The sequence below is a fragment of the Neopsephotus bourkii genome, unplaced genomic scaffold, assembly GCF_033783945.1.
Source record: "Neopsephotus bourkii isolate Nb327-2 ecotype Australia unplaced genomic scaffold, CSIRO-AGI_Nbou_v1 NB_718, whole genome shotgun sequence".
Taxonomy (NCBI): domain Eukaryota; kingdom Metazoa; phylum Chordata; class Aves; order Psittaciformes; family Psittacidae; genus Neopsephotus; species Neopsephotus bourkii.
Genome location: NW_026901217.1, coordinates 2738330 through 2764055, shown reverse-complemented (window position 1 = coordinate 2764055; position 25726 = coordinate 2738330). Strand labels below are relative to the sequence as shown.

Below are 25726 nucleotides of genomic sequence, written 5' to 3'. Positions count from 1 at the left end.
AGAGCATTCAGTCTGGTACAGTGGAAGATTTTTAAATCTGTTCTCCAAAGTTTCCCTAACTTTGTTTTTAACCAAATTAACTACCAATGCAAGAAGTTCAAGCTGCTCATGCTTCATTGCTGCAGGTGTCTTAGAGTTGTAGGTGACCTAATCTTTGCATTCATTGTTGGTATTTTACTGCTAGCCTTTGAATCTATTTGATGAATAGTGAGATTTGCTGATGCATTTAGTAGACAATGCTTAGCTAGAAAATCATTGAATTTGCCATAAATTTGAAGAATGAATAAATAATCAGTAAAATATGAGTTTTGGGAGCATCTGAAAAGGACTGATTAAGATTGGCTTTCATCAACATTATAATTTTCTTTTGTAAGCTTTTTATAAGGCTTTGTTTATTGGATGATTTAAACATTTAGTAAATACATTTCTTTTGAAATTAATGAAGAAGTACATGAGGGAATTTTATATACCAGAAACGTTAGTTGTGAGACTATTATGTCAGTTTGGGATTTTATGTGAAATATATGTGGGGAAAATTTTCATACTTTAGCCATTTCTCATTAAAAAGCTTTATCAAAAACAGCTTGATTTGATTTTAACAGGAAACCACTAATTGGCATTTGGTAAAAGTTGTTCCCACACAGGGAGGAGTACCCCTATGAAACTGTTATTTTTCAATTAATTATCACTTTGAGAATTGCTGAGAAACAAGCAAATGTGTTAGACATTTTCCCTGACAACCTAAATATTCCTGCAAAATGCACTTTGGAACTCAGCTTTCTTTTGTCACTTTTGTCCTTCTTCATGAATGTTTAGCCTGAAGCTTGGCATGGTTAAAAAAGGGATAATTTCCTCTGTCTCTTACCCATACCCTCCAAAGTACCTTCCATTCTTGACTGCTGTGGACATCACTGTCCCACTCATCAGTCAAGTAGGTAATTGGAGCTTCATCATTGAGTCAGACCTCAAAATGCACCAGATCTGAGCTGGGCTTTCACCTTAGTTTTTCTGAGGCAACTGTGATGGATTTTGTGCTGGCTTTGCAAGGTGGCTTCTTTTTTTCCATCCTGTAGAGGCCATCCCTTTGAGCAGATCTCTGTGGCCATGGATCCAGAGTCCTGAATCCTGGGTGCAAAAGCCAGCACACTGCACACGAACCATGCCTGTTCCATGAGATGTGGGCAAGTGCTGCCATTAGGTGCCGCCTCCCTGTAGGTGTATGTATTTCACCACTCAGTATCTCTAGCCATAAGTATAGTCAGAAGGAAATGAGGAATTCTTGTTAAAATAGGATAAGATTTCTCACTAAGTGGGTGCGTAATTACTTGAAATATTGTTCTCCAAAAGTAGCTGTGATGAGTTTTTTGCTGCCACACTTGTAAGGGCGTCTGAAGTAGGGTCCTGTTGAGGGTCAGTTCTGGGTCTGCAATTTTACTAATTACTTGCATACAAAGTAGAGAGTAAATATAAAAATCTGCACATTTGCAAATTCTCCCCTGTGGCCAGAATCACAGTTCAAAAGCATCTTCAGTTCTAGTGTCTGAATCCAAGAGGATGGCATTTTCAGTAAGGGGCAGAGGGGTATGTTCAGAAGTGCAAGCTGAGGCGAGCAAGAATGAAATACCCAAGAGCAGATGTTCAGAGACTGCAGTAGAGAAAGAAGCATGGTTGCATGATGGTTTTATGGTAAAGTCAGCAACATGAAATTGTTGCAAAAATAGGCAAGTCTCTTTTGATACTAAGGCGTTATTCTACTCTTGTAGAGCTTCCAAGTGTGGGCCTGATGATTGTGATAGGACAAGAGGTAACAGCCTCAATCTGCACCGGGAGGGGTTAGACTGAATATTAGGAAAAATTTCTTCACCATAAGGGTGGTCAGGCAGTGGAACAGGCTGCCCAGGGAAGTGATGGAATCACTATCCCTGGAAGTGTTCAGAAACCATGTAGGTAAGGGCCTCAGTGATATGGTTTACTGGTGGTGGCAGTCCTGGGGTAATGGTTAGACTTGATGATCTTAAGTCTTTTGCAACCTGGTTGATTCTACGATTGTGTCTGGGTTTCAGCACTGCTAGTCAGAGTGGTTCTGTTAACATCTAAACCAAATCTTCCCTCCTGAAATTTCATATAGTGTGCCTGAATAAAGGTGTGTACAGACCAGACACCGCCCAAGGAAGAACAAGGATAAGATGAAGCCTAGAAGAAAACATAAGTCTATAAGCAGGAGTTGATAAAACTCAATTTATCTTAGTGTCAAAGAGAGAAACGTATTAAGGCCATGATACCAGTCTTTCAATACAAAAAGGGGTGTAAGAGAGGGGACAGGAATGGTAAGTCGTTCTTTATGGCCGCTGGGGAAATGATGAAGAGAAATCAACTTTACTGCAGAAAAAATAATGCTACATTGGAGATACTGGGAGAAAACTGAGTGGTTAGATGTTGGAGACAGATGGGGGATATTACGGAATTCCTTTTATTGGAGATTAATAACATACTGGGTTGGGCAAAGTGTAGTTGATCCCGCTCAAAGCAAGAGGATAAACTGCTTCACACATATTGCTTCTGTGCTTTACAGTGCTGTACTGGAGCAGCATTGCACTGCGTTGTATATTAGAATCTGTTCCAAACAAAGCAAAACTCAAACATCCCTGAAATTCTATATATAAGTAAGTAAAGTAACAAGCAGGAAATATTTATGTAGTTGCAGTCCAGTTTTATTAGTAGTTTAAATCCAACTAGAATAAAGAACCAAAATATGTTTAAATGAACACAATGAAAATATGCACAATTAATGTAGGTTAAAACATGTATTAGAAGCTCTTCATCTGTGCTGTACCTCCCTTTTTGGTGTACTGAATGTGAACCAAGAACAAGAATTAAATTTATGGATGTGTCTGGATCTTTGCAGGGTCTGATTGAAGGCAAATAAAATGTGACATGCCCATAGATCAGACTTCATACACGTTTATTCCTTGTCTTTAAGCTGTCCAATCCTGTCAGATTAAAGTGTTACTTATTAATTAGTAAGCAGTTGTGAATGATGTTGGCAATGCCAAGCTATGTCATTATTTCAGTTATGCCTACCATTTCATTCTGCTGAGTTCGATCATTGGCCTTGATCTTATTCTCCACTTAAAGCTTGCTTCTGCTGGTGGAGGATAAGAAATCAGGAAATTTTCATAGCTTTATTAATTAAACTGTACTGATTCCTCAGGCTCCCAGCAAGTGATAGTGTTTTCTATCACTATCTCCTGTGGGTCACAGCCATCAGAAACAGGTTTTAAAATGTATTTTTAAACTGTGTGAAGGCAGGACCCTTAATGTCTTCCTCACTAGCTGAAGTCTTTTTTTTGTATATTCAGACAAACTGCTTGGTCTCTTCAGCATATCCCAAATGTCACTGCAAAAATCACCTACTGCTTTGCAATAACAAAGTCCTTTGGTGGTGTCTTAGATGATAAAGTGATCTTGTGCTGTCCTTTTAGGTCCTGGTACAACTTGTCCCTAGCTTCAGTAGTCACTTTTCATTTACTTTCTCCCCTTGGTCTGTCCAGTCAAACCAGTGACTCATCCACTTTTCTGTCTTCTGGATTTATATCTGGCCCTTCCTCTTACGCACAGGACAACACTTGGGTCGCATTTGGGCGTTCTTCATCTACCTCAATTCTACCTGAAAAGCAGTGGTTTGCTTCCCAAAGTGGGTAATCGGTTTATGGAAGCTTTAGGGTCCTGTCTTGGTTGTTCCCTTCTTTGTTTCCTGAAGAATAAAGGGTACATGCCTGAATGTTCTTTGTAGAGCGAATGGGATGATGCTGTAAGATCTCGTTTGCATAACTGCTTTTCACTTTATTCCATGCATTTGCGTGCATATGTGTGTGCATGTATGTATATCAGAAATGTCTGTATTATTATCTAGAAATTTCTCAGCAAAATCTCATGCTCATTGTGCTAGACACTTAAGTGAAAAAATGTCTGTACCAAGATAGCTCAAAATTTTCATATATGTCAAGATACAACAGATTTGGGGGAAGGGAAACACTATTTGTGGTAGCAGTAAAATAGCTAATGAGAACAGATGTCAGCTCACTGAAGAAAGTGAGGCAAAGGCAGCAGTCAAACATGATGAAAAGCTTCAGGGGGAGGAAAAAGTGGCATTTTGATGGAGCATTTATCTATACAAAAGTGGAAGCAAGTGACAAAATGTGTATACTTGTTGAGGGCTCGGAGGGGAGTCTATCCAAAGGCTGGGACAGCTGCCTCAGGAGGAGAATTGGCAGCTTGATCCTTTGGTGATTCTGGTGCGGCAAGGTGTTACAGGTTGTTTTTGGAGAGAGGCAGGCAGCAAAAGAGGGGTGTGTGGGAAAGCCAAATTGTACCTTATTTGAAGTGCATATCATGATTTTTCCACCCCCCCCCCCCACCTCTTTTGTCTTTTACATGTATTTACTCAAATTGCTGCTTTCTCCACTTTACCTCTGTGTTTAAACCTCCATCGCTTTCATTGTTCTGTGCTGCGTCCATTTTGGTATCCCCTTCTTTCCACTGATGTTTTCTGCTTTACACAAAGGTAGCATATGTCCTTGTAATGTACTTGTGGTATCACTTCCTGATTCAACTATGTCCTGCAACATCGGTAGGATAAAGAGCTGTCAGGTAAGGATTAGTTTGGTCCTGACTGTGTCAGAGCATTACATACGTGATAAATAAAGCTCTTAGTCGTCTGTGTCATGTCTTTAGCTATATAAATAGTAACTGTTTTTTGATAGGCAGCAAGGTAATAAACTTTGAATATTCTGTAAAAAAAAAAACAAACCCAACCCTGATTCCAGAGTATTTTCACTGCAAGTGATGTAATTTGCTCTACATAGAACTATGGATAATTTTCTAAACTTCAGATTTCACTTTAGAGAACTGTATGCCAGCATGAATTTGCAGAGCATTTTAGATTGTTCATTTGCTAAATTAGAACACTGGTACAACTCTGCAAACAAGATATTACTCTGTTATAAGATTGCTGAGTTAAATCATAATATTTATGGGTTCCCTTATCTACTGTAGATAACATTTTATTCTTTGGCATTTGGGGATGCCATTTTTTTAACAGTAATGTTGATGAAAACTATTCATTTTGATCCTATGAAAAACAGTTATCAGATGTGTGGCTCTGTGGAGTCCGTAACTTAATTTGTGCATATTCCCTGGGGACAGAAGGATTATAGATTAGCTTCCCTCTAGGCCCAATTTGTATAGCATGTGTAAGTTTACTATGGTATTTTAAAAAAGAGAGTATAGTAGCTTGCCGGTCTTGTAACTACCCTAAAACTTCAAACATAGCCTTTAAGAATCAGGAATGACAGAGATTTGTAGGTGGTGTTCACATTCATTTGTATTCAGAAAACAATTTACAATAGGGTCACATCCCGTTAATGTCCTGTTATTTGACCTAGAGTAGCATTCACTGTTGCAGATGACCAGAAGCCTATTCAGTGTTTTACAGATGGCACAGAAACTTCTGATCCTGAAAGCACAGACCTCTCTGTTTTCGGTCTTGTGACAGGAGTCCTTACAGCTGAAGGATCAATACTAAGCAACCAGCTTTCAAATCTGAATTCACCCCAGTTTCCTGGCAATAGCTGTTCACAAATGATTATCTTCTTCTTTGCTACATCATAAGGCTGTAGTAAATGGGAAAAGATACTGTTTTGCCCTACAGTCTTAATAGCACCCAAGACTGTTAAACTGGTTTTAGTATGGCATCTCAGCCTTCTGTAGTGCCTCTGCAGCCATACTGTTGCCCTTTTCTAGGCATTGGGGGTGGTAACAAGCAAGCTGGTATTTGCGGGTGGCTCTTGTTCCATGTGCTTGGAAGCCTGTGGCTTTGCAGAATTTGCAGGCTTTTCTTTGAACATGTTGGACACGGGCCTGCTCATATTAAATCCAGGTGAAACTCTGCCTATTGCTTCCAGAGGAACAGGGACTGCTATCTGTGGTCAGACTTGCAGCTTTTTTATTCCTGTGAATAGTGTAATTCATTGTTAGAGCTACAGAGGAGGTCTGGTAGACATGCTTTTTTGAAGTCCAACTTCATGTGACTTTTCAGATGCTTGTCCTTATTTTTCATTATTTCTATTGCAGTGTACAAGACCTTCTAAAATACTTAGCAAAAGCAATGTCAGATATTTGATGTCTTAACCTTAAGTATATCTGCAGTGGGTCTTTCACTACTGTTTTTCTTCAACTTCTACTCTGTCTCAGGTGATTCAGAAATCCAAGGATTATAATATCCTGAGTGCAGTAACACTGAACTGGAGGGCAGTAAGTCCTGCAATTAGAGATACGCCACTGGCTGTGCAGCCATTGGATGAAAGGCTTGACCTAACCCCAAATAGGCTTCACATTTTAACTTTGCCACATGAAATGTCCCCATGTATGCTCCATCCCTGGTCTATGTGATGAGCTTGTGATTTCCTAAATGTTTTCACATGGCAGTCCTTATGAGCATGGCTTTTACCCACTGTTTCAGAGGTTGCTTTGTTGGTTTTATAGTTGGTATTGGAGTTAGAGAGCAAATGTGAAAAACAGCTTCAGAAGATCTCCTCAGAGAAGGTACTGCTCGGAGTTTGTATTTAATCTGTAGTTGTTGGTTTCTGTGGGAGTTACCAAACCAGTTGAGCTACAGCACTGGCATGAAGCCAAATGAAAAATACAGTTTTCTTCACTGTAAACATGACTGTCAAGCAGTAATGTTTTTCTCAGCTTCATTTTAAAGGCATTATAATGGAAGAAAATTAAACTAAAACACGTTTTTATGCCAGTATTATACATGGAAGAATGTTACTTCTTTTTTCTTTTAATGAAAAACTCTTAGAGAATAGAACATCCAAAATTATGTCTTAATAAATATATAATCAGTTATCTGTGTTGCTGGATACTTGGTGGAGTTGGTGAACCAATATGTTTCTTATTCTCATGCATTTATGGTGAGAATGCTTTTTTTTGCCTTTTTTTTTTTTTTTTGCCTCTGCAAACATGGAAGATATGTAAAGTTATTTATTTTTAGTCCTGTTTTGATAACAGAAAAAAATAATGCCTGATAAAACTTAGTGAATAATAACAGCAAACACTAATCTCTATCCACTCCTTCAGGCTTATTTTTAAACTCTCTTTTCAGTGGCCAATAGCTCTGTTAACTTGTCATAGGGTATTCTGCTGAACTTGGCTATCCTTGCTTTGCTTTTGGGATTTATTCTGTTGGCAAATGTGTAAGTTCAGCTTTGCCTTTATAAGATAAGAGCAAACTATATTTAATGCTTACAGTGATTTCATGAGGATGTCATCATGTAGGTGCAACTGCACCAAATGGGGAACAACAGCATTTTCACTTACTTTTCAAGATTAAATTTATCAGAGTTGTCTGCTTTGCCTGTAACTCCCCCCATTTTATTTTGCATAGTGAGGAAAAAGCTCGTTTAACAAAATGTCTGATCAGCTGCTACTTTGTAAAATGGCTTTTTGGGTACTAGGAACAGAAGTTGCATCCTGAAGAATGGATGTCAGCATCCATGTAACGTGACGCACAGAGGATGAGAAATCCTTCAGTTGTGTTTCATTGTTTGAATGAGCTTTTTTAAAGAGTTTCATAATGGAAAAGCAAGAAGTGGGATTGGAAGGGACTTTTATAAGGGTTTTCTCATCTGCCCTGTCTCTTAAGACAGAACCAGATGCAGTGAAACCTTTCCTGACAGATACATCTCTTGCTTCTTTCTTGTAACAGCAGTTCCTGTGTTTGCCTATATAATCTGTTCTAATGCTTCAGGTAATTAGGAAGTTTTTTTAAGTACATGTGGATCGTTGAACAGCAGAATTTTAAACTAAATTTTACTAGGATTGGCACATTTTTATTTGCATATCTAATCCTTTTATAAAAAAAACTCAACCTGCCTACTTGGTCCGAATATTTGCAGGAATAGAGAAATTAAGAAGATGATGAAAGCAGACGTACATGCTGTAGGTGAATTAATGAAATGGTGTCCAGATCTCTAAAGGAAAAGTGATGAAAGTTACATAAAGATCTGTGGACTTCCCTGTAAATCTCCTGAGTGATGCTGATGCTGAAATCAGCCAGGAACGTCCTTATTTAATCATGTGATGGAAATAACACCAAACCAATGTTCCGATTTTGCGCTTACTGCTCAGTGCTGCATATGATGCAGTAGTAATGGGTTCTGCTTAGGTTTTGAAGATGATAGTCAAGGAGACTCCATACGTAAGATCTTCAGGATCTTGTTTATGAGGGGTAACATCACTTTTTTATAGCAATGTCCCATGTTTACCCTAACAAATAAGCTGTTCTTTTGGACCTTGGGATGAGCCAGCTCCTCTGAGTTCAAGGTACTGTCCCAGCAAGGAAATGTTGAAAACAACAGGCTATTGTTGCACTTGGGCGTGCATTGTCCTGGGCTCTGGGCGTCTGTATCCTGCCTTGCAGGAGTTGGGAGCTCAATCACAGTCTTTGGCTCTGGGCAGGCAGCCCCAGTTTCAAGGAAACAGTAGAACACTAATGGCTGCTGTCGCCAGCAGTGGTCACAGGGCAACAGCAGCTCTACTGTTGAGGAAGGTTTTCTTAAACCATGGGGTTTAAGGAGTCTGTAGAGGAGTAATGAGGTAGTCCTGTTGATCTTTGTGTGGAGTTTTCTGCAGTGTAATAAGGAAGAAGCACATAGATCAAGCTTTGAAAACTTCCCAGGTGGCAGTGGCACTTCCACAGCAGTAGAAGTGAACATTTTGATAATGGAGAAGAGAGGAGGGATGAGATGGAGGCTGGACAGGAAGGATCCTGCAATTGCAGAAAAGCTGCTATATTTAGGGAAAGATAGGGAGGGGAATTGATGGCAGGGGAAAAAAAAACACCTCAAGGAAGTAGACTTGGGACATGGCATGAACTAAGGAGGGTGTTTTCGTTAGTGTTCGAAGTAGGAGTGCAATAGACTTATATTTACTGATGACAGTAAAAGGGATGTTGCAATGATCAAGGGACAGGAAGATAAAAGTCCAGGCAAGGGTTTTAGCTGTGTATAGCTAGGTAAGAATGACTATGAGAGAGATTACTCTGAAAGAGCTGCAAGCACTTAGATCTAGTTCATTATGTACTGATTTATTGATTATTTTATTTAGTTTTTCCTGTCACAAAAGGAGGGTGATGGGCTTTTGGCTCAGATCTTTTTGTGTGGTTTGGTTTTGTTTGAGTTTTTTTAACTTAATTCTCTTGCTTTTTATTTCCCATGCTTTCCTCAAGCTACAAGATCATTTTGCTGGGGTGGGAGCAGGGCTTTCTGCCTGCTTACATACCTGTGTTTCACATTAAGAAGTTGGGAAAGCAACCCACAGAGAATGGCTGGCGTCTCTGCAAAGGGAGGAAGCACGCTAGCATTGCTGTCTTCTAGTAGAGAAAAGTAGGAAGGGAAGCATTAACGAAAAAACGGAAAACAAAAGGGAAGGGAAATCATTAGAGAAATGTTGATAGCCATGAGGAGGGTGTTGCACAAGGCTCAGTGTTTTTTCTTTAACTGGGTTAATATTTCTAGTGTTATTTCAGAACTATTCAAGAGAAAGGGATAAAGCTCTTATGGAAGTATCAAAGCAGCAAAAGCAAAGGGATTCAACTGGCTTAAGCTGTTCAAAATGGATTAACTGCATTTCAAGTTGAGATGCTGCCATGGTGGGCAGTAGGACTCAAAAGCTTAGGAGGGCTCCAGGTCTCCTAATTTTAGGCATTGCCAGGGAGATTTCTTTTGATGACCACATGCAATGGAGAATATGGATTTACACTTGTAGGTGAAAAGTGATTCTGACCACGGTGACTAGGTTGTTGTGTATGTATGTATGAAGAGAGATACTGACATTTTGTCACTTACAGAAGCATCCAGTAAAGCAATGAAAATGAGCTTCCGTGTGTCTTTTGGTCCTTTTTTTGAGTGTAACAATGCTGCAGGCAGGGAGGTACTTCTTAAGGTCCTGTACCCGTTTCCCTGGGAACTTTGAGATGATCCTCCTGCTTTTGTCTTCTATAAGCCAGGGTTACCCCAGCTTTCTGTACTGACTCGGCTCTTGTGCTGTTCATTTCCCCAGCTCGGAAGTCCAAAAAGTTGGGGAAATTGAAAGGGATGCATGAGGAGCAGCCACAGCAGCGGCAGCAACCACCACCCCAGAGCCCCGAGGAAGGGACGACATACATCGCGCCCGTGACTGAGCCCTCTGTAAACACAGCACTTGTCCCCCACATGTCTGCTATCTCACCAGCACTTACTCCTTCTCCTGTTAAGATCCTTGAAAGCATTGAGCCGGAGATCGTGTACGCAGGATATGACAGTTCGAAGCCAGACACAGCGGAGTACTTGCTTTCCACCTTAAACCGCCTGGCCGGCAAGCAGATGATTCAGGTGGTGAAGTGGGCAAAGATACTTCCAGGTAACACCACAAGGCATTTGGTGAAGCTTCTCTTCACTGTTTCTTTTAGCTTAATGAACTGTTTGCTTGAGAAATTACATCTTTAATCTGTGGGCTGTGGGTGCTTACAGGGGTGTGCGAGGTGAACATGTAAGAGAAGATTGTTCGGGGGTTTTTTTATTTATGTCACTTTTGCTTCATATGTCTGTAATCAGTATTGTACAAACTTTCATTCTGAATAATAGCCAGGAAAACATGTTTTGTCACTGGAATGAAAAATTATGGCTGTGTTTCTTTCAGAAGTATACTTTGTGTGGGAGTGTTGCTCTTGTTCGTCAATACTGGAAAAATAATCAGTAATGTACTCGGTGCTGGTTGGGCCAACCCTTGCAGAGCGCAGCGTTGTTTACGAGTTTTTTCTGGTTTGATTCCTAGGATTTAGAAATTTGCCTCTCGAGGACCAAATTACTTTAATTCAGTATTCATGGATGTGTCTGTCATCATTTGCCTTGAGTTGGAGATCGTACAAACATACAAACAGCCAGTTCCTCTATTTTGCTCCAGACCTGATCTTCGATGAGTAAGTATTCCTTAATGGTCCTTTTCACTGCAAGCTGGAAGGATTACTCTGTCTTTATTTGGTTTTCAGGCATAGCTGCTGTCTAAGAAAATTTCAGCTAATTCGGGCTTAAAGTAGCTTAATTTTTCAACTCAGTTTTCAATTGGCAAAGCTTTGATATTGCCATCCACTTCTCCTTATATATGTGGATGTGACTTCAAATTAGGACCATTCTGATTGCTTAAAATATGACTGATACGTGACCAGGATTTGTAGGAAAAAAGCCCAACATTTTTTGGTATCTACTGGAGCTTGGAAAAATATCTTAACTTCTAGGAAATGTGAATGTTTAAATTACCAGTTTTATTCAGAGCAGTCTTATAATGGTGCTTTTGTTAACAATATGCAGCTGTTCAATGTGTTTTCTTGACAATCTTAATTACCCTTCTTTGTAATCATGAAAGAAGCCAAAATGTTTTTTCAGTAATGAAATATAACTTCTTTTATGATGCATTCAGAAAAAAAAGAAGGCTCAACCAAGGAACTTTTCCTTCTGAGTATGTGTTCCTCCATATTTTAAGTTTGTATTTTAGTACTTTGCTTTTGATGAGTATAATTTAATTTCTGTTCCATTCCTCTACTGTTTATTCCAAGACAGTAAAGTCAAAACTTAAGACACTACACAGGCAGTCAAACTGGGGTCATGTCCTGTGCTTATCCCAGAAGCTTTTTGTTTGTTTATTTGTTTTCTAGAGGTACAAATGAGCCATGATCATCAGTACATGGGTGCTCTTGAAATAAACCACAGAAATAATTAAAAAAGAATGAACAAAAAATAACTGACTGCTCAGTCTCCTGAAGCAGTCTGAAATGTTTTTCTTGGCGAAGATGTTTTGTCACCATTCATCTTAATAGTCTTTCTTAGACTGAGGAATTCCTAAATAATTAATGTATATGAGATAGGTCCCAAAGCAATGAGCAGTATCAAAGGAAGATCGTTTGGTTTGGTGGGGTTTTGTTCTGTTTTAAGAGGAGATTCATTGCATGTGGTTGAAAACGTAGTGTCAGCCATTTTCCTTGTTGAAAGCACCTCCACTGTGACTTGGACATTAGAGAATCATAACGGCAAAAGTATCTGTAGCTAAAGCTAAGTGAAAATGTGAACTTCAAAGAGTTCTGTTCTCCTGGGGAAATGCAGACTAGAAGTTCAAACACAGAAGCAGCTTTTCTTCATCTGAAGATAGTCAGTCAGGGGTCAAAATTTATTGGACAGGGAAATCAATCCCACTTGCAAATAAAAGTGTATGTGCATTGCTAGCGTTTGTGGTACTGCAGCTAGAAGCAGCTTCCAGAAGTTGAGATCAATTGTGAGGTTTTTGCTGCAAGCCTTGAAGGTAGGTGCCTGCAGAATGATACTGAGCTTGAGGTTGGGATCAAGTCAGGAAAGGGAGCGCGAAATAAAAACATCCAAAACCAGATACGTATGTAAGATAGTGGCCTGTTCTCGTACTTAGTTATACATTGAGAATGTACTCCTTGCAGAGCTACCAAAGATAGCAGAAGCCTGTTCCAAGATTCTCACATTGCCAATTAGGGTGGTAGTTGTGAGACTTTGCTTGGAGTCCAGGTTTTAGGCTCTCCAGCACAGGAAAGTTGTTGAGAAACTTCAGAGACGCGTGGAGATTGGCCAAGGTAGTCAGGGTCTGGCTGGGACAGCAAGGGAGCTGGGCTCAAGCAGCCAAGAGAAGACTGTGCTGGGTGCAGTGCGGATTTAATTGTAGCTTTCAGCTTCCTGGTGAGTTGTTGTGAAACAAATAAGAGTGAGACTCTTCATGGAGGTGTCAGCAAAAGGATGAGAGACTGCAGTCATGTGTATGGGACAAAAAACTTCCTCCTGGGCAGCAGAAGAAATTTCATAATGAGATGGAGAAACAGCAAAGCAAGTGTCCAGAAAGATCCTAGAATCTCTGTTGTTGAAGACGTCAAAGCCTTGACTGGGCAAAACACCCTGAGCAGCCTGCAGAACTGTTTGGGTTGGAAAGGATCTTAAAGCTCATCCAATTCCAACCCCCTGCCATGGGCAGGGACACCTTCCACTAGACCAGGTTGCTGAAAGCTCTGTCCAGCCTGGCCTTGAACACTGCCAAGGATGGGGCAGCCACAGCTTCTCTGGGCAGCCTGTGCCAGTGCCTCACAACCCTCACAGTGGAGAATTTCTTCCTTATACCCAAACTGAATCTCCCCATATATCTAATTAAGTGTACTGTTGGTCTTTTTGGCTCATGTGTATATTCCACTGCTTTAAGTGGGCTTAAGTAAATACAAAGATGAGATTTGAGAGATTAGGAAATGGCCACTCAGCCTGCTACTGAAATGCCTAAAAACAATTCGAAAAGAATAGCCAGAATGGGCCGGTGTATTTTGTGTTGTGTTTGTGTAAGTTACAGGATGTGGGTGGTTTTAATCAATTTCTTTTGTAGCATGGTAGTTGTAGTCAAAACTAATATTCTGTATATACAGCTTCAGTTTTAATCCACAGTAAATCCTTAAAAGACTGTCATATATGTGACACCACATAATTCCTATTGCAGGTAAACACTCTTAAGGATGACTGTTGCACATGTAATTACACTCAAAGGGTGTTGCAATGATGTTCTTAAGGCTGCAAGCTCAAATCCGAGAAATTGCAAAATCCCTAAATTAAGGTTGTCTGTGAAATGATAGTTTGAGCCCTTTGGATACGTGCTTTGAAGACTGTATCCATAACCAAACTTAAAAGTTATGTTATCCTGTAATATTTTTCCCACGTGACTCCTTTGGTCAGGTTGGTTAAATTGTAGCGATGATACAGGACTGTGCAATAAGAGACAGTTGGATTTTTGCTTCATTTTTTGCTGGTGAGGAAGCTTTCCCTTGAATGGATCTGAGGATTTGGGAGAACAGAGAGATATTAATGGGGAAGATATCCTTAAGACATGGCAAAAGACTATCCCTGATTCAAGACCTAAGCTCAGAGACATTTCAGGTTGCTACAGCAAAGTAACAGAAATCCCACAAAAAGAAAAAAAAAGGGCTGTGGCTGTTGTTTATTTAACTCGAGGGAGGGAGACAATTTCTTTTCCGACTCAACCAAACACTTCAGCTGAAATTTTCTAATCTAATTCAACCTGAGGCAGGCGCACGCATGGACAATTTAAGTCCAGAGCATTAAATTGGTAAAATTATACACAATTGAAAGCAGGAAACTTGAGTGGTGCTGCTTGGAATAGGTGCAAAAACAAAGTGAGGGATGTAGCAAAACACAGTGTTTTTAAACACTAGCTTATTTTCAGGGATTCTGTTTAGAACTATGCAAAATTAACTGTTTGCTGCAGGGAACAGCCTAAAACGTGATTTTTAAGACATGATCCTGGAAGGTAGGGAGGTTGTTTCAGCTTTCCCTGGTCTCTCCCTTACTAGATGAATTACTCACTGAACCAGTAGCTAAAATGGCTCTGTCCTTTCGAGTGAAAAGTACCCAAGATTTTGGGGCGGCATGACAGTTTTGGTCATAGAAAAAAATCTGATGCTCCAGGTCTTTCAATACTAGGAGTTTATGTGTTTGTAGTGCAGAAGTCAGGTGCCCAAATCCCAGAGGAAGGCAAGGGCAGCTCCTTCTTGCTCATGTTTCTGTGACAGGCTCAGGCAGTTCCTGTCCTGCCGGCTAGTGGTGGCAGCTTCCCGGGTATCTGCTTCCACCCATACATTAAGTCAGGGCATTGGCTGGCAACCTTTCAGAGGCTCAGGGAGGGATAAAAGGCATTTACGAGTGCAGCACTGCCAAAAGAAACCCAGCAGGAGCCAAGACATAGTGTGACAGAGATCCTTGTTACCCCCGACATGGGAAACCAGCAGGAGCGGTGGGACATGGGCTGCCTTTGGGGTCACAGCTTGCACTCACAGCACAAATTCCCCTCCCAGCTGGAAGCCAGAAACTGCATCCCTCGTGGCAAATTGCTTTGCTTATCCATCCCTTCCCCTAAGGAAGAGGAATGGTGTTTTTTCATCTCCCCATAGGGCAGAAACTGAGCTGATGGCATTGCTGACCACTGTTAAAAATCAGGCATCCTCTTAGGCACTCATTGGCTTCTGCTGGCATAAAGAAAACAGAGTGCCAGCCCGACAGTGGAGGTCTCCTGCAGGTCTTGATTTTCCATTTGACTGTAGGTTTTACATGGTCTTTTCGTAGACTTCTAAATCTTTGGGGACTTCTGAAGAAGTGACTCAAATTCCAAAATTGCGTACTGTTTTTAGGTAATTTACCAAATTATCTTATTTAACGTTCCAGCCTTATCTAGCTGTAAAATAGCGATGATGTGGGATACTGAAAGAGTTCAGTAATGCTCAGACACCATGTTGAGAAACTTCAGTACATTGAAGTGCAGCATCAATATTTCAACAGTATTTCGCAAATGCACCAAATGACTAATGTGCTTTGTTTTCTTGTTCCTTTGATTTCTCTTGGTTTGTCATCTGCAGCATAAAGAATAAATCACAGGTGCGTAAGTGTTCAGGCTCTGAGTTTCCTGGCTGTTGTACTTTCTTCTAAATGGCATAGGATTTTTACAGAGATCGTTATGCTACTCAAGGAGTTGAGGGTTTGCCTAGTAAAAACAACAGAAGGCATTGTGCAAGGTACTCAAAATTATTAAAGTGAACTTGAAAAACTGAGTCTGAAAACTGGGACAGTTTTCACAAGCGTTTGGATCAGTCGTGTCTTTTTTCCATCTCTAAGATCACTGTATGACATCATAGGCAGCTCAGTCCTTACGGTAAAAAGGTTTCAGTAGAGGCTGTAGTTTATTGAATATTCTATACAAAATACTAAGTGCAGAATATACCAGTTGGTGCATTTGACTGATAAGGCAAAGCTTCAGGCTGTGGATTTTGAATTACGAAGGGGCTGTCCTGTCATTATTGCCATTTCTAGTTTGTAGTGCAATATGGATGGCATTTTCATTATGAAATTCAATCATCTACTCCAGATATTTTTAAATAACCCAATAATACTATGTAGGTGTAACAAACTAACAAAGGTTACTACATATTAATATTAGTCTTTCCTTTAAAGTGCAAGATGTAACTTTCAGTAAAATAAAAATGTACTATTGCAAGGATCTTCCATGTTATGCCTTTGGTAACTGCCCCAAGTGCGAAGTTTTCTAATGTAGAAGGCAGCAGTTGTTGATGTTAGCAATAGAGGAAAACCAGAGAATACTTATTTCAAATTACAAACTTGATGTAGAGCAAATGAGATAGAGGTGGAAAAACAGCTTCAGTGCATGTGAATTTCTGTAAAGTTTCTGTGCCAGTGGTGTCATAGGATGAGAATAGGGAAAGGATTTTGTAACACTGAGGAAAAGTCGTAAAATTAAATTAAGAATTAAGAGTTTGCTCAGCTGAGTAGCTTTTATTTAAAATCCACATTTATTAATTATGTGGATTTTATTAGTAAATAGCATGTTCATTGTCTTTTCATTATATTCCTAATATACTCCCATAATATATTGTGGAAGCTGGGACCATTAGAATTTGGTGTTGCGTAAGGCAGTGCAAGGATGCAGCTGCCTCTCTGTGCCCTTTCAGTGCAGAAGCCCCTAAGTCTTCCTGGTATTCTGATTTCTATGGTAACAGCAGGAAGATAAATGTAATAAAACTGGCTGAATATTTAAGAATAGCAGGTTTGGGGTTTTTTTAACCTTACATACCTTAGGGTTGGGGGTGATGATTACTTAGAACCTCTGTGAGTGGTAATAAAGCCAATAAGTAACTTTATTTTATTGTTTACAAGATTACTTTTCCCCCCTTTATATTTGTGGGATGATGGATATTAACCCTTTTGGTTTCTTTTGCAGTCTGTTAATCCTGCAGTGTCTAAATTTAGGTAAATTTTGTAATCTCTTTCATCTGGCAGTCTCCAAATCCCTCATTTTTAATCAATATTGCAGCAGTGATTGTTGGTAAGATTTGGCAGTGTTCATTCTTTGCTGATAAATTGTGTCTGTGATCACTGATCTCATTAAAAGGTCAGCAATCACTCCTTGATATTCCTTCCTGCATGATTTTTGCTTGTATATATTACTTTGAAGAGGAGCACTGCATCATACAATCTAAACTGTCAATGCAGTGAGAAGTGGGTATCGTTATCAATAAATCTTTTCTATACTTTGCTACTATTATTTACTTTTTGATAAAGTGCAGCTAAGTTTCCATTCAGAGAAGTAAGTATATGGAAGGATTCTGTTATATACCCGACCCAAAAAAGTACAGACACAGAAGGGAATTTTTATGAACTACTGTCATATCTGTCATAATAGATTTAATATGCTCCAGTTAGATTTTTCCAAATCTTAACTTGCTTTTTCTTTGTAAACAGGTCAGTGGTTGAGCAAAGCAATAGATTCAACTTCTTCACCTAAATTTCTAAGGGCTCTGTCTTTTGATGCTTTTATCTCTAATGTCTCAGTTGCTTTCGTTAAAATTGTGAAACTGAAAGGAAAACAGGAGATAAAGTAGTTTTAAGGAGATCCATAAGAATGTGAACACTGTCAGAAGGAAGTTCTATCTAGCCTAGTTTCCTATCCTTTAAACTGGTCAGCTAAAAAGAAGGCATAAGATCAGGACAAGGGTAAAAATGATACTTCTTCATTTGCCTGTTCCAGCAGTCAGTGATTTAGTGATTCAGTGATTCTGAACGGGAGGTTGCATTCAGACAGTTGTGCTTAATAACCCCTCTGTATCTTCTGTGAATTTGCTTGATACCTTTCTGAATACATTCATAATCTTGACATATAAAATGTTCCGTGGCAGTCGCTTCTGCAATTTAATTATGCGTATTTGTTTGTTGGAGATGTTTCTAAAGCAGGTAGCTGATAATTTAATGGAGTGCCACTTCATTCTTGTGTTTGTAGTAATAGTGGATATATTCCTTTTCATCCTCTGTATGCCATTTATCACTTAAAGATCTCTGTCAAGTCCCATCATTTCTTCTAGGAGCTGAAGATTTGGCTAGTCAGTTTATTCTCCCCTTGTATATTAGTTGATTCCTACCCCTGGCCATCCTTATCTCCTCCCTCCATGATTTTGCTAGCCCATTGTATTAGTTTGGGGAGGAGACCAAACTGACCTGCTGTTTTCAAAATGCAGTGGATTTATGCAGTAGCTCGCAAGTCTTCTCTCACCCTTTGCTTTTGCTGACCATTAGTAAATGCTGAGCAAGCATTTTCAAAAGACAGAAGCCCCCCAAACCCCTTCCAATTACACTTGGTTCTCTTCATTGGGTGATGTTTGTTCACTTAGAGCCCCAGTTATTTTGTGTGTATGGTGAAAGATGATCATGCCATCTGCATGGGTTGCAGTTACTGATTTTCACCTTCCATTCTGTCAGCCAGCCACACAATTTTGCAAGCTTTTTTCAGCAGTTTTTCCCAGACAGTTCTTGATTTCATCATCTGGAGTTATCAGAAAGCTCTGTCACTTCCATGGATCTCATTTTTTTCAGATGATGTACGAGTACAGTTTTCAGCCCAGGCCCTAGAGCAGAGTTCTGCAAAACTTCTCTAGTCACGTCTCCATTACTTGAGAGAGATGCCCATTTATTATTACCCTCGGTCTCCTATTTTTAAGCTGCTAATAATCCATGAAGAGCCCTCCTCCTTATCCCTAAGCTCTCTTTAAGAGCTTTCAGGAGATCTTTTTAATAGTTTTAACATCCAACTTTGCTGTGATTGCATGCCTGCCTATCTCCTGATGCAAACTGCAGTGTGCAGGAGGTCCTGGACCAGTAATTACGCATGCTGGCACACCGACAGATGGGATTAGAGCCTATACCCAAGTTGCATGCCCCAGTTTCCTTTGTGTGGAAACCAGGGCAGAGGAGAGGAGGAGGAGAGGGTTGGTGTTTGCTTAGGTCTCACCCCATATGGCCGTGGGATGCAGCTAGACCTGGCATGTAAAAAGCATTTCTGTCATACAGATGTTGCCTCTACAGACCACAGCTCAAGTGCTGTTGTCAGAGTTCTGTTACAGATTCATGAGACATAAAATCATAGAATGGTTTTGGTTGGAAGTGACCTTAAAGATCATCTAGTTTCAACACCCCCATGACCTCTCTTAGCCAAAGAGACTTTCTTCCCTTAACAGCATATTTATTTATCTGTTAATGCTCTTTCAATCATTTTGCTAGATGCAGGAGGGAGATTTACTAGACTCTGGTCCCTTGAGTGCTCCCTCCCCAGTGCCAGACCCATTTTAAGAAATCAGTCACGTTTGTCACCTTCCATGCCTTTTATAAGGGCAATTTAAGCAATAAGCTGCACATCACAGTTAGTAGTTCAGCAATTCCATATTTAAGTTACTTTATAGCTCATGGATGGATGCCATCTGGTCTTAGTGATTTATTACTATTCATTTTACTGTATTCTTTTTCCTTCTGAACCCTCTTCTACTCACACTTTCATTTGAAACTAGTTCTCACACTCACTCACTGAAAAGGGAGACTCTGGTGCAGAGCCTTCCTGGACTCCTTTGCAGAGAACAGTGAAGCACAGATTTTATATAACTTTTCTTCTATGGCCTGATCTTTCTCAAACAGTTCTTTTTCATCTAGATCATCTGTTGGCCCAGCGGATGCTCTGGCAGGTTTCCAGCTTGTGATGTGTTTGACTTGGTTTTTATGATGTTAGCATGAAGACTTGCCCAGTGATTTTTACATTGAACTTGTCATAATCATCCTCTCTTAGTATTGTCTCAGCATGACTTTGGGACATCCAGAAGCCTTTTGGGAGGGTGTCTTTTCACTTCTCTCAAGGTCTTTGTCAGGAAGGGGTAGGTTAGAGAAGAGGTTTGTTCCTTTCAAGTGTCTGTCGGAATAGTGGTACTGCTTTAATCTTTCTGCACATTAGTGAGCTGTTTGGTGGCATCTCCAAATGCCTTAGTGCTTCCTTTTGCTACTCCCCCTATAAAGTTAAATATGAATAAGAGAAAAATTAGGAAGTAGTTTCTCTAAAGTGATATGAGAGGAAGGCATGCCTCAGCTGGCTTCCAGAAAATGCCAGATTTTGCATGACAGAATGAGCAAAGTCTTGATTTCTGAGGCATCGTTGGCATGAGAGAAGAATTGCTGCCGCATGTAGAATATAGCAGTAATTTTGCTGATGAACCACTGCAAGTGACAATGAGCCCTGGCATAATGGATGTATGAAACGATACCTAATGGGCACCTTTTCTGGCTGGTGATACCTTTCTCTGATGAACTTTAAAAGACTAGTTATTGTTATGTGTACGTTATCATCAGTTATTATTGAATATAGTGTTGAAAAAGCATTTTGGTAAAGGCGTAATTATGTATTTTCTCATTTAAACTGTGATTTTTCTCCTTTGAAATGCAAATGCAAACCAAAAGAGAGTATTTGGTATCAGCATTCTGCTAACTGCATAATTAACTGTTAATTCCAGCAGATACTTGGGATTTTTTGCTATCGATGTGCTTGGGATTTTAGGGTTACATAACTGGTTGATTATTAAGTTGCATTTCAGCACAAGTTCTCTGTTACTGATTGGGAGCTGAAACTCTCCTTTGGCAGTCATTATCCACGAGCTGTTGCCAGTTCCTTTGTTGATAGGCATATAACTGGAGGATGCTTAGCTGAAACTTTAAAGCAGCTCTGAATTTTTTAGTGCCAGTTTCCTAGGATTAAATTCTCTAGAAACACCAAGAGGACTTTCTTGTGAGAAGACTGGTTTTGAGAATTGACTACAACTGCCATGTTTGCATGCCTGAGTGGCTAAAAGCCCACAGAATACCAGCTGTGTCTTTGGATATGTTTTAATGCAAAATGACCTTCCTTTTCCGATTATCAGTGTTCAGCACTAGTGGTCTTCAGTCTAATCCCTGTTTTGTGCTAGGTTTGGCACCACCTTCCGCCAAGGTCATAGCTGTAGTGCCAGTATTCCCAGTTGTGCATCGTCTGCAGCATCCCAGTCACCTGGAAAGAAGCTTGTGGGGTTAAATGTTTTACTCTGCTAACAGTGGGTTTACCTGCTCTTGTGGCAGGGATGGTGGGGGGAGATGGTGACTGAAGTATTCCTCCTTTAGCAGCTTATAGAGCAGGAAATCCTTTGCATACAGCACTTCCTTGCAGGGAGCAGCTTTCTCCTGTTGCATGTCAGACTGCTTGCAGGAACAGCATCTCCAGGACCCTTGAGCCAGTTTTGCTGATGCAGGAGGATGTCACTGTAATACCTCCTTATTTTCAAGGTAGGAAGCAGTACCAAGGCCTTGCTGCTGTGGTAAGTTAACAGGGCACATGGTTTGATTCCCAGCTTGTAGGCAGAAGAAATGCTGACTGTCAGTAGTGGCTCAAGTCAGGTAGGACAGGGCAGAGGGATTTGTGGGCAGCAGGAGGAGCTGAAGGGTACCTTTGGTGGCAGGTCTTGCAGCTTTAAGACATGACTGCTGCCATCTGCTTGCCTCTCTATGAGTGAGCATGTATGCAGGCAATAGCTGCATCAGGCAGTTCTGCAGTGTCAGCCAGAATGGCCTGGGAATGTAGAAGTATGCTGAAAACCCAGACTGTGCTGGGGGCTGAGGCAGTGGCACTTTGGGGTTGGGTTGGGTTGGGTTTTTTTCTCTGGACCTGGTACTAGGACAGTGTTTTCCAGCACTATGACAGAGGAGGCAGCCAGGGGCTGTGATACTGTAACCTGGCTGAGATCCATCATAGCTTGTATAGGGAACAGGGTGGTTATCTGAGACCGTGCTACCTTTAGGCTAACAGTTTCCTGGATAAACCACCTAATTCCCAGCCTGTGTTTACATATGGCAGTGTAACCAACTGCAGGGTAACAGTTGCTCTCTCTAAGCAGTAAGGGATGGAGAATTCATGTATTGCCTTACCAGTAGGACGAAGAGGAGCTTGGTGGTTCTGAAGATGAGGTATTTATTTCTGCTGGCTTACTGACAACTTAAAGGAAAAATGGGCATGACCCAAATTGCTCTCAATAGAAATTGATGACAAAAGTGTCATTAACTTCAACAAGATTGACTGACCACATTTGCCACTGATGCAAGGTAACAGGTATCTTTTTTCCTTCCTGGAAGGAGATGTCTCTAAAGCCTTAAGAGTTGAAGGCTGTGTTTTGAAGTGAGCATGTTTGTGTCTCCTTCTGCCGTGTCTTGCAGAGTAAGCAAAGATTAGAAAGTGCTGAATAAGAAATAAGTGCTGAATAAAAGGTCATAATTGAATTTTTCCTGAATTCTGCATGTATTTTGGCTTGGATTTTGATCAGTGCAATAACTTAATGATGCTGCTCCAGTACTGCTGACTTTGGTTGAGTCTATAATGTCTGCAAGATGGGAAACAGGTGTCTGGGTACAGTCCACTGAGCAGAGTGATGCACAGTGTTTCCCAGTACCACCACACACAAAGCAGTGCAGTGATTGCCACTTTGCATGGAAAAACAGGTTCAGTTTTGTGCTAGGCAGTGTTGTTCTGTTCCCACCATTCTTTATGGTGGAGCTGTTGAAGTAGAATGCTCCCACAAGAAAGAGTAAATTGTTACAACAATATGTTTGCTTCTTTCTTTCCCCAGGAACCTCAAAACGTTTTCCAGACAAGTGAGCCCCTCTTAGACAGGTAACATAACTCACGACTGAGGTTTTACTGATGAGATGGCTTGAACAGCTGAACAAGGGATTCTGTGATTCCGTGTCCCCAGTCTTTCCCCTCCTCTTTATCCACAGCTTGCCTGCCATGCCCTAGAAGTGGCTGGTGATTTTTCAGTCTTCTCTCTGCCAAGTTCAGGCTGATCCCTTCTGGCACTGTGGAAAGCATACCTTGCTATTTGAGGCTTCCAAACAGGTTTTGACCTTCAGGCCTTTGGCAGGTTTTCTTGTTGGTTTGTGTTGGCTGGTTTGTTTGTTTTGGGTTTGTTACAGTGTAATGTGCTTTCCCTGAAATCATGTTAAATGATGGGCAGGCTTCAAATGGGTATGGGTTTTAGTCTAGCAAAGGGAAAGGCTTTTGATTATGAAATTGGAAGCAGTTCTTATGAGGAGAAGAATGTAGAGGAAACACAGAACATCTTTGACAGCAGACTTTTGCTATGGGTGTTGATTGGCCTTTTCCGAAGTCTCTTCTGACCTGCAGAGGCCAAGGGACTAAGTCATCTACACATTTGTTCCTCTGAGGTGCTGTGAAAGGAGATGCCTTTGCCCGGTTTTTCTTGGGATTAGCAAGCCACATGTACTGATGAAACTTCAAAACGCCCTTCACAGCTTGCCCTTTGTTCACTTCCCTGTATAGTTTAGGAATGCACCTTGTGCTGTGTCTTTGAATGGCATCCATGAGAAAGTAAATAGAACATGGTATCAGGTTTAGTTTGGGGCTGAGTTTCCCCTGGAGTGAATATTTGTTCCTTCATGGGTTCCTCATTTTGGTTGCGGTCAGCTGAGTTGCAGTTTCCATTCTCAACAAGGAGATTTGTGATACTAGACTTTATGATGACTTCATAAATTATAAGTTACTTACTCATAACAAATTGTTTCTGTGCAGCGTGCCTGTAGTTTCACAATTTCAGATGTGGCTGTTTGGTTTCTGTGGATGTGACATAAGGGTGTTAATGAGATATGTGACTGGTCTGGTATTTAGGATGCCTTGTCTTAAACAGCTGCTTTAAACTAAGCCAGTGTGACTTCTCAAACCCTACATCTGTTGTAGCTGGGTGACTTATCCCTTGGTGATCTGGGACATCAGTCCTGTTTCAGCTGGGTGCTCAAGCTGTTTCTCTTGTTGCTTGCCCCTGTGTGAAAGGGTAGCTACTTCCATGAAGCTGGAGAAGAGGAGGAGCTGAGCTTGTTTGCCACTTTCACATCCACATGTTCAACTCTCCATGAGTAGGTCTTGAGGATGAAACAGGGTAAGGTGTTGGGCTCATGCCACAGAGCTGGTCCATGGAAGGAAGATAGGCAATCTAGCATCAGTTTGGGAATAAGGATGTCAGAGATGAGCGAGGCGAGGACATAGAGATTGCATGAAGTTAGGGGGAGATCCCAGATCAAATGGGAAGCAAGAAAAGACAAACTCAGAATGTACCAGGGAGTCTCTCAACTAGCAATACGCTTGCTGTGGTTCATTGAGAGAAAATCCAGCAGCAGGAGAAACCCTCTTCCCATGGAGGCAGTTGAGTTGGCTTCAAGGGCTTTGCCAGGTATCCACATTGCCTTCCTCAGAGGTGAAAGGAGTTCCAGTGAGGAAATGGTGAGCAGCTCGGTGACCACTTAACACAAGGTATCCATGGCCCAAAAGGCTGTGCCAGGAGCATGTGGAAATGGGGCAGAGCAGAAGCTGGGGGGAATGGGCTGGTTGTGGCCACTCTGCCTCTCGGCAGGGCTGCAGGAAAGGTCAGGCAGAATGCGAGCTGGGCATTAAATTAAGCCTGTAAGGAGACACTCAGGGAACTTAAGATGGATTAACCTAAGGTGTAAAGTTTAAAGCATATTATTGTGATGGAGGATTAAGCTAAACTGAGCTAATGACACCACTTTTGAATGTGTATCCACACAGTGGATTCAGAGCTTTGGCTCCATGCCTTTTATTGCTTAAATGTACTTACCTTCTTAAATGGCCCCATAAAAATATAGGCCCTTACATTCCAGATCCTCACATTTTCCATGTTGAGAAGTTTATATGCTGTGTCAAGGTAGAACTGGTTTTGGTTGTTTGTGTTTTGCCCTTTTCTTGTATTTCACATACTCTTTCAGAATACACACACACACAGAGCAGGGATGAAGGCAATGCAGAAGTTTGTTCTAATTTTTCCCCGTGGTGGTGAAGGCATTTGTGATGACTTCATGGTATTTATTCTTAGATGAGGCATTTGGTAAGGAAGAAATAACTGTCTTTCCTCACGTTATGTTGACATGCCCTGACTTCTATGGTCTCTATGTCTTCTAGAATGTGAGCTTTTATTTTGTTGTTACTGTCACGGTATTGGGCTATCTGCAATATCAGCATCTGAATTTTCCAACAGCTCTGTACCCTCTTATTTTATACTGTGTCAATTACAAATCAAATGCAAAGTTGAATACTGTAAATTCCCACAATATGTTTATTTGACATTAAGCAGAGTTGTGAATTAACAAATATAGGAATACTTTGTAAATAAGTAATAAATCAGCTGAATTGATTTTTCAGAAGGGAAACGGATTTCAAATTACAGGTTTGCTGGGTGTTAACTAAACTACTTAGTAACTAGTTCCATGTATAATTTTATGTCACTCTAAGCAATGCCATCAGGTTTTCCTTGAGGGTAGACTGGAGATCAGTATTTGTAAGTAGATTAAAGACTGTTTAAGACGGACAAAAACATACTAAAATTCTTCCATTTGGACAATTGTATAAAAGCAAAACAAATAAAAAATCCCGTAAGAGAGAAACAGTAAAATGTCACAAGAAGTGCAATGTAATGTTAAAGGTTTTGAGTCAGGATGCTTTCAGGTTCACTCTTGCAGAGGGTATTTTGCCACATTGTTTAGTGAAAATGTAAGAAACCTTAGACAGAACCTCAGAAAGTGTTGTTTCTTTGCTGTGTGGCTTGTGGTATCGCATGAAAGATCTGACGCTTCTCATGTCTGTGGTCATCAAACACAGGCAGGGATGGTGGTGACTACTTACATTCTGAGGT

General features: G+C 40.6%; 1 protein-coding gene across 4 annotated transcripts in view; it reads left to right on the top strand.

Moving 5' to 3' along the window:
- Nucleotides 1-25726, top strand: part of NR3C2 (nuclear receptor subfamily 3 group C member 2) — a 209074-nt gene that overhangs the window by 162195 nt on the left and 21153 nt on the right. For all 4 annotated transcript variants that reach the window (XM_061354196.1, XM_061354195.1, XM_061354194.1 and 1 more), the window contains 2 exons: nt 10126-10464; nt 10879-11023. In XM_061354196.1, coding sequence (XP_061210180.1) covers nt 10126-10464; nt 10879-11023 — 484 coding nt within the window. The remainder of the gene's footprint in view (nt 1-10125; nt 10465-10878; nt 11024-25726) is intronic.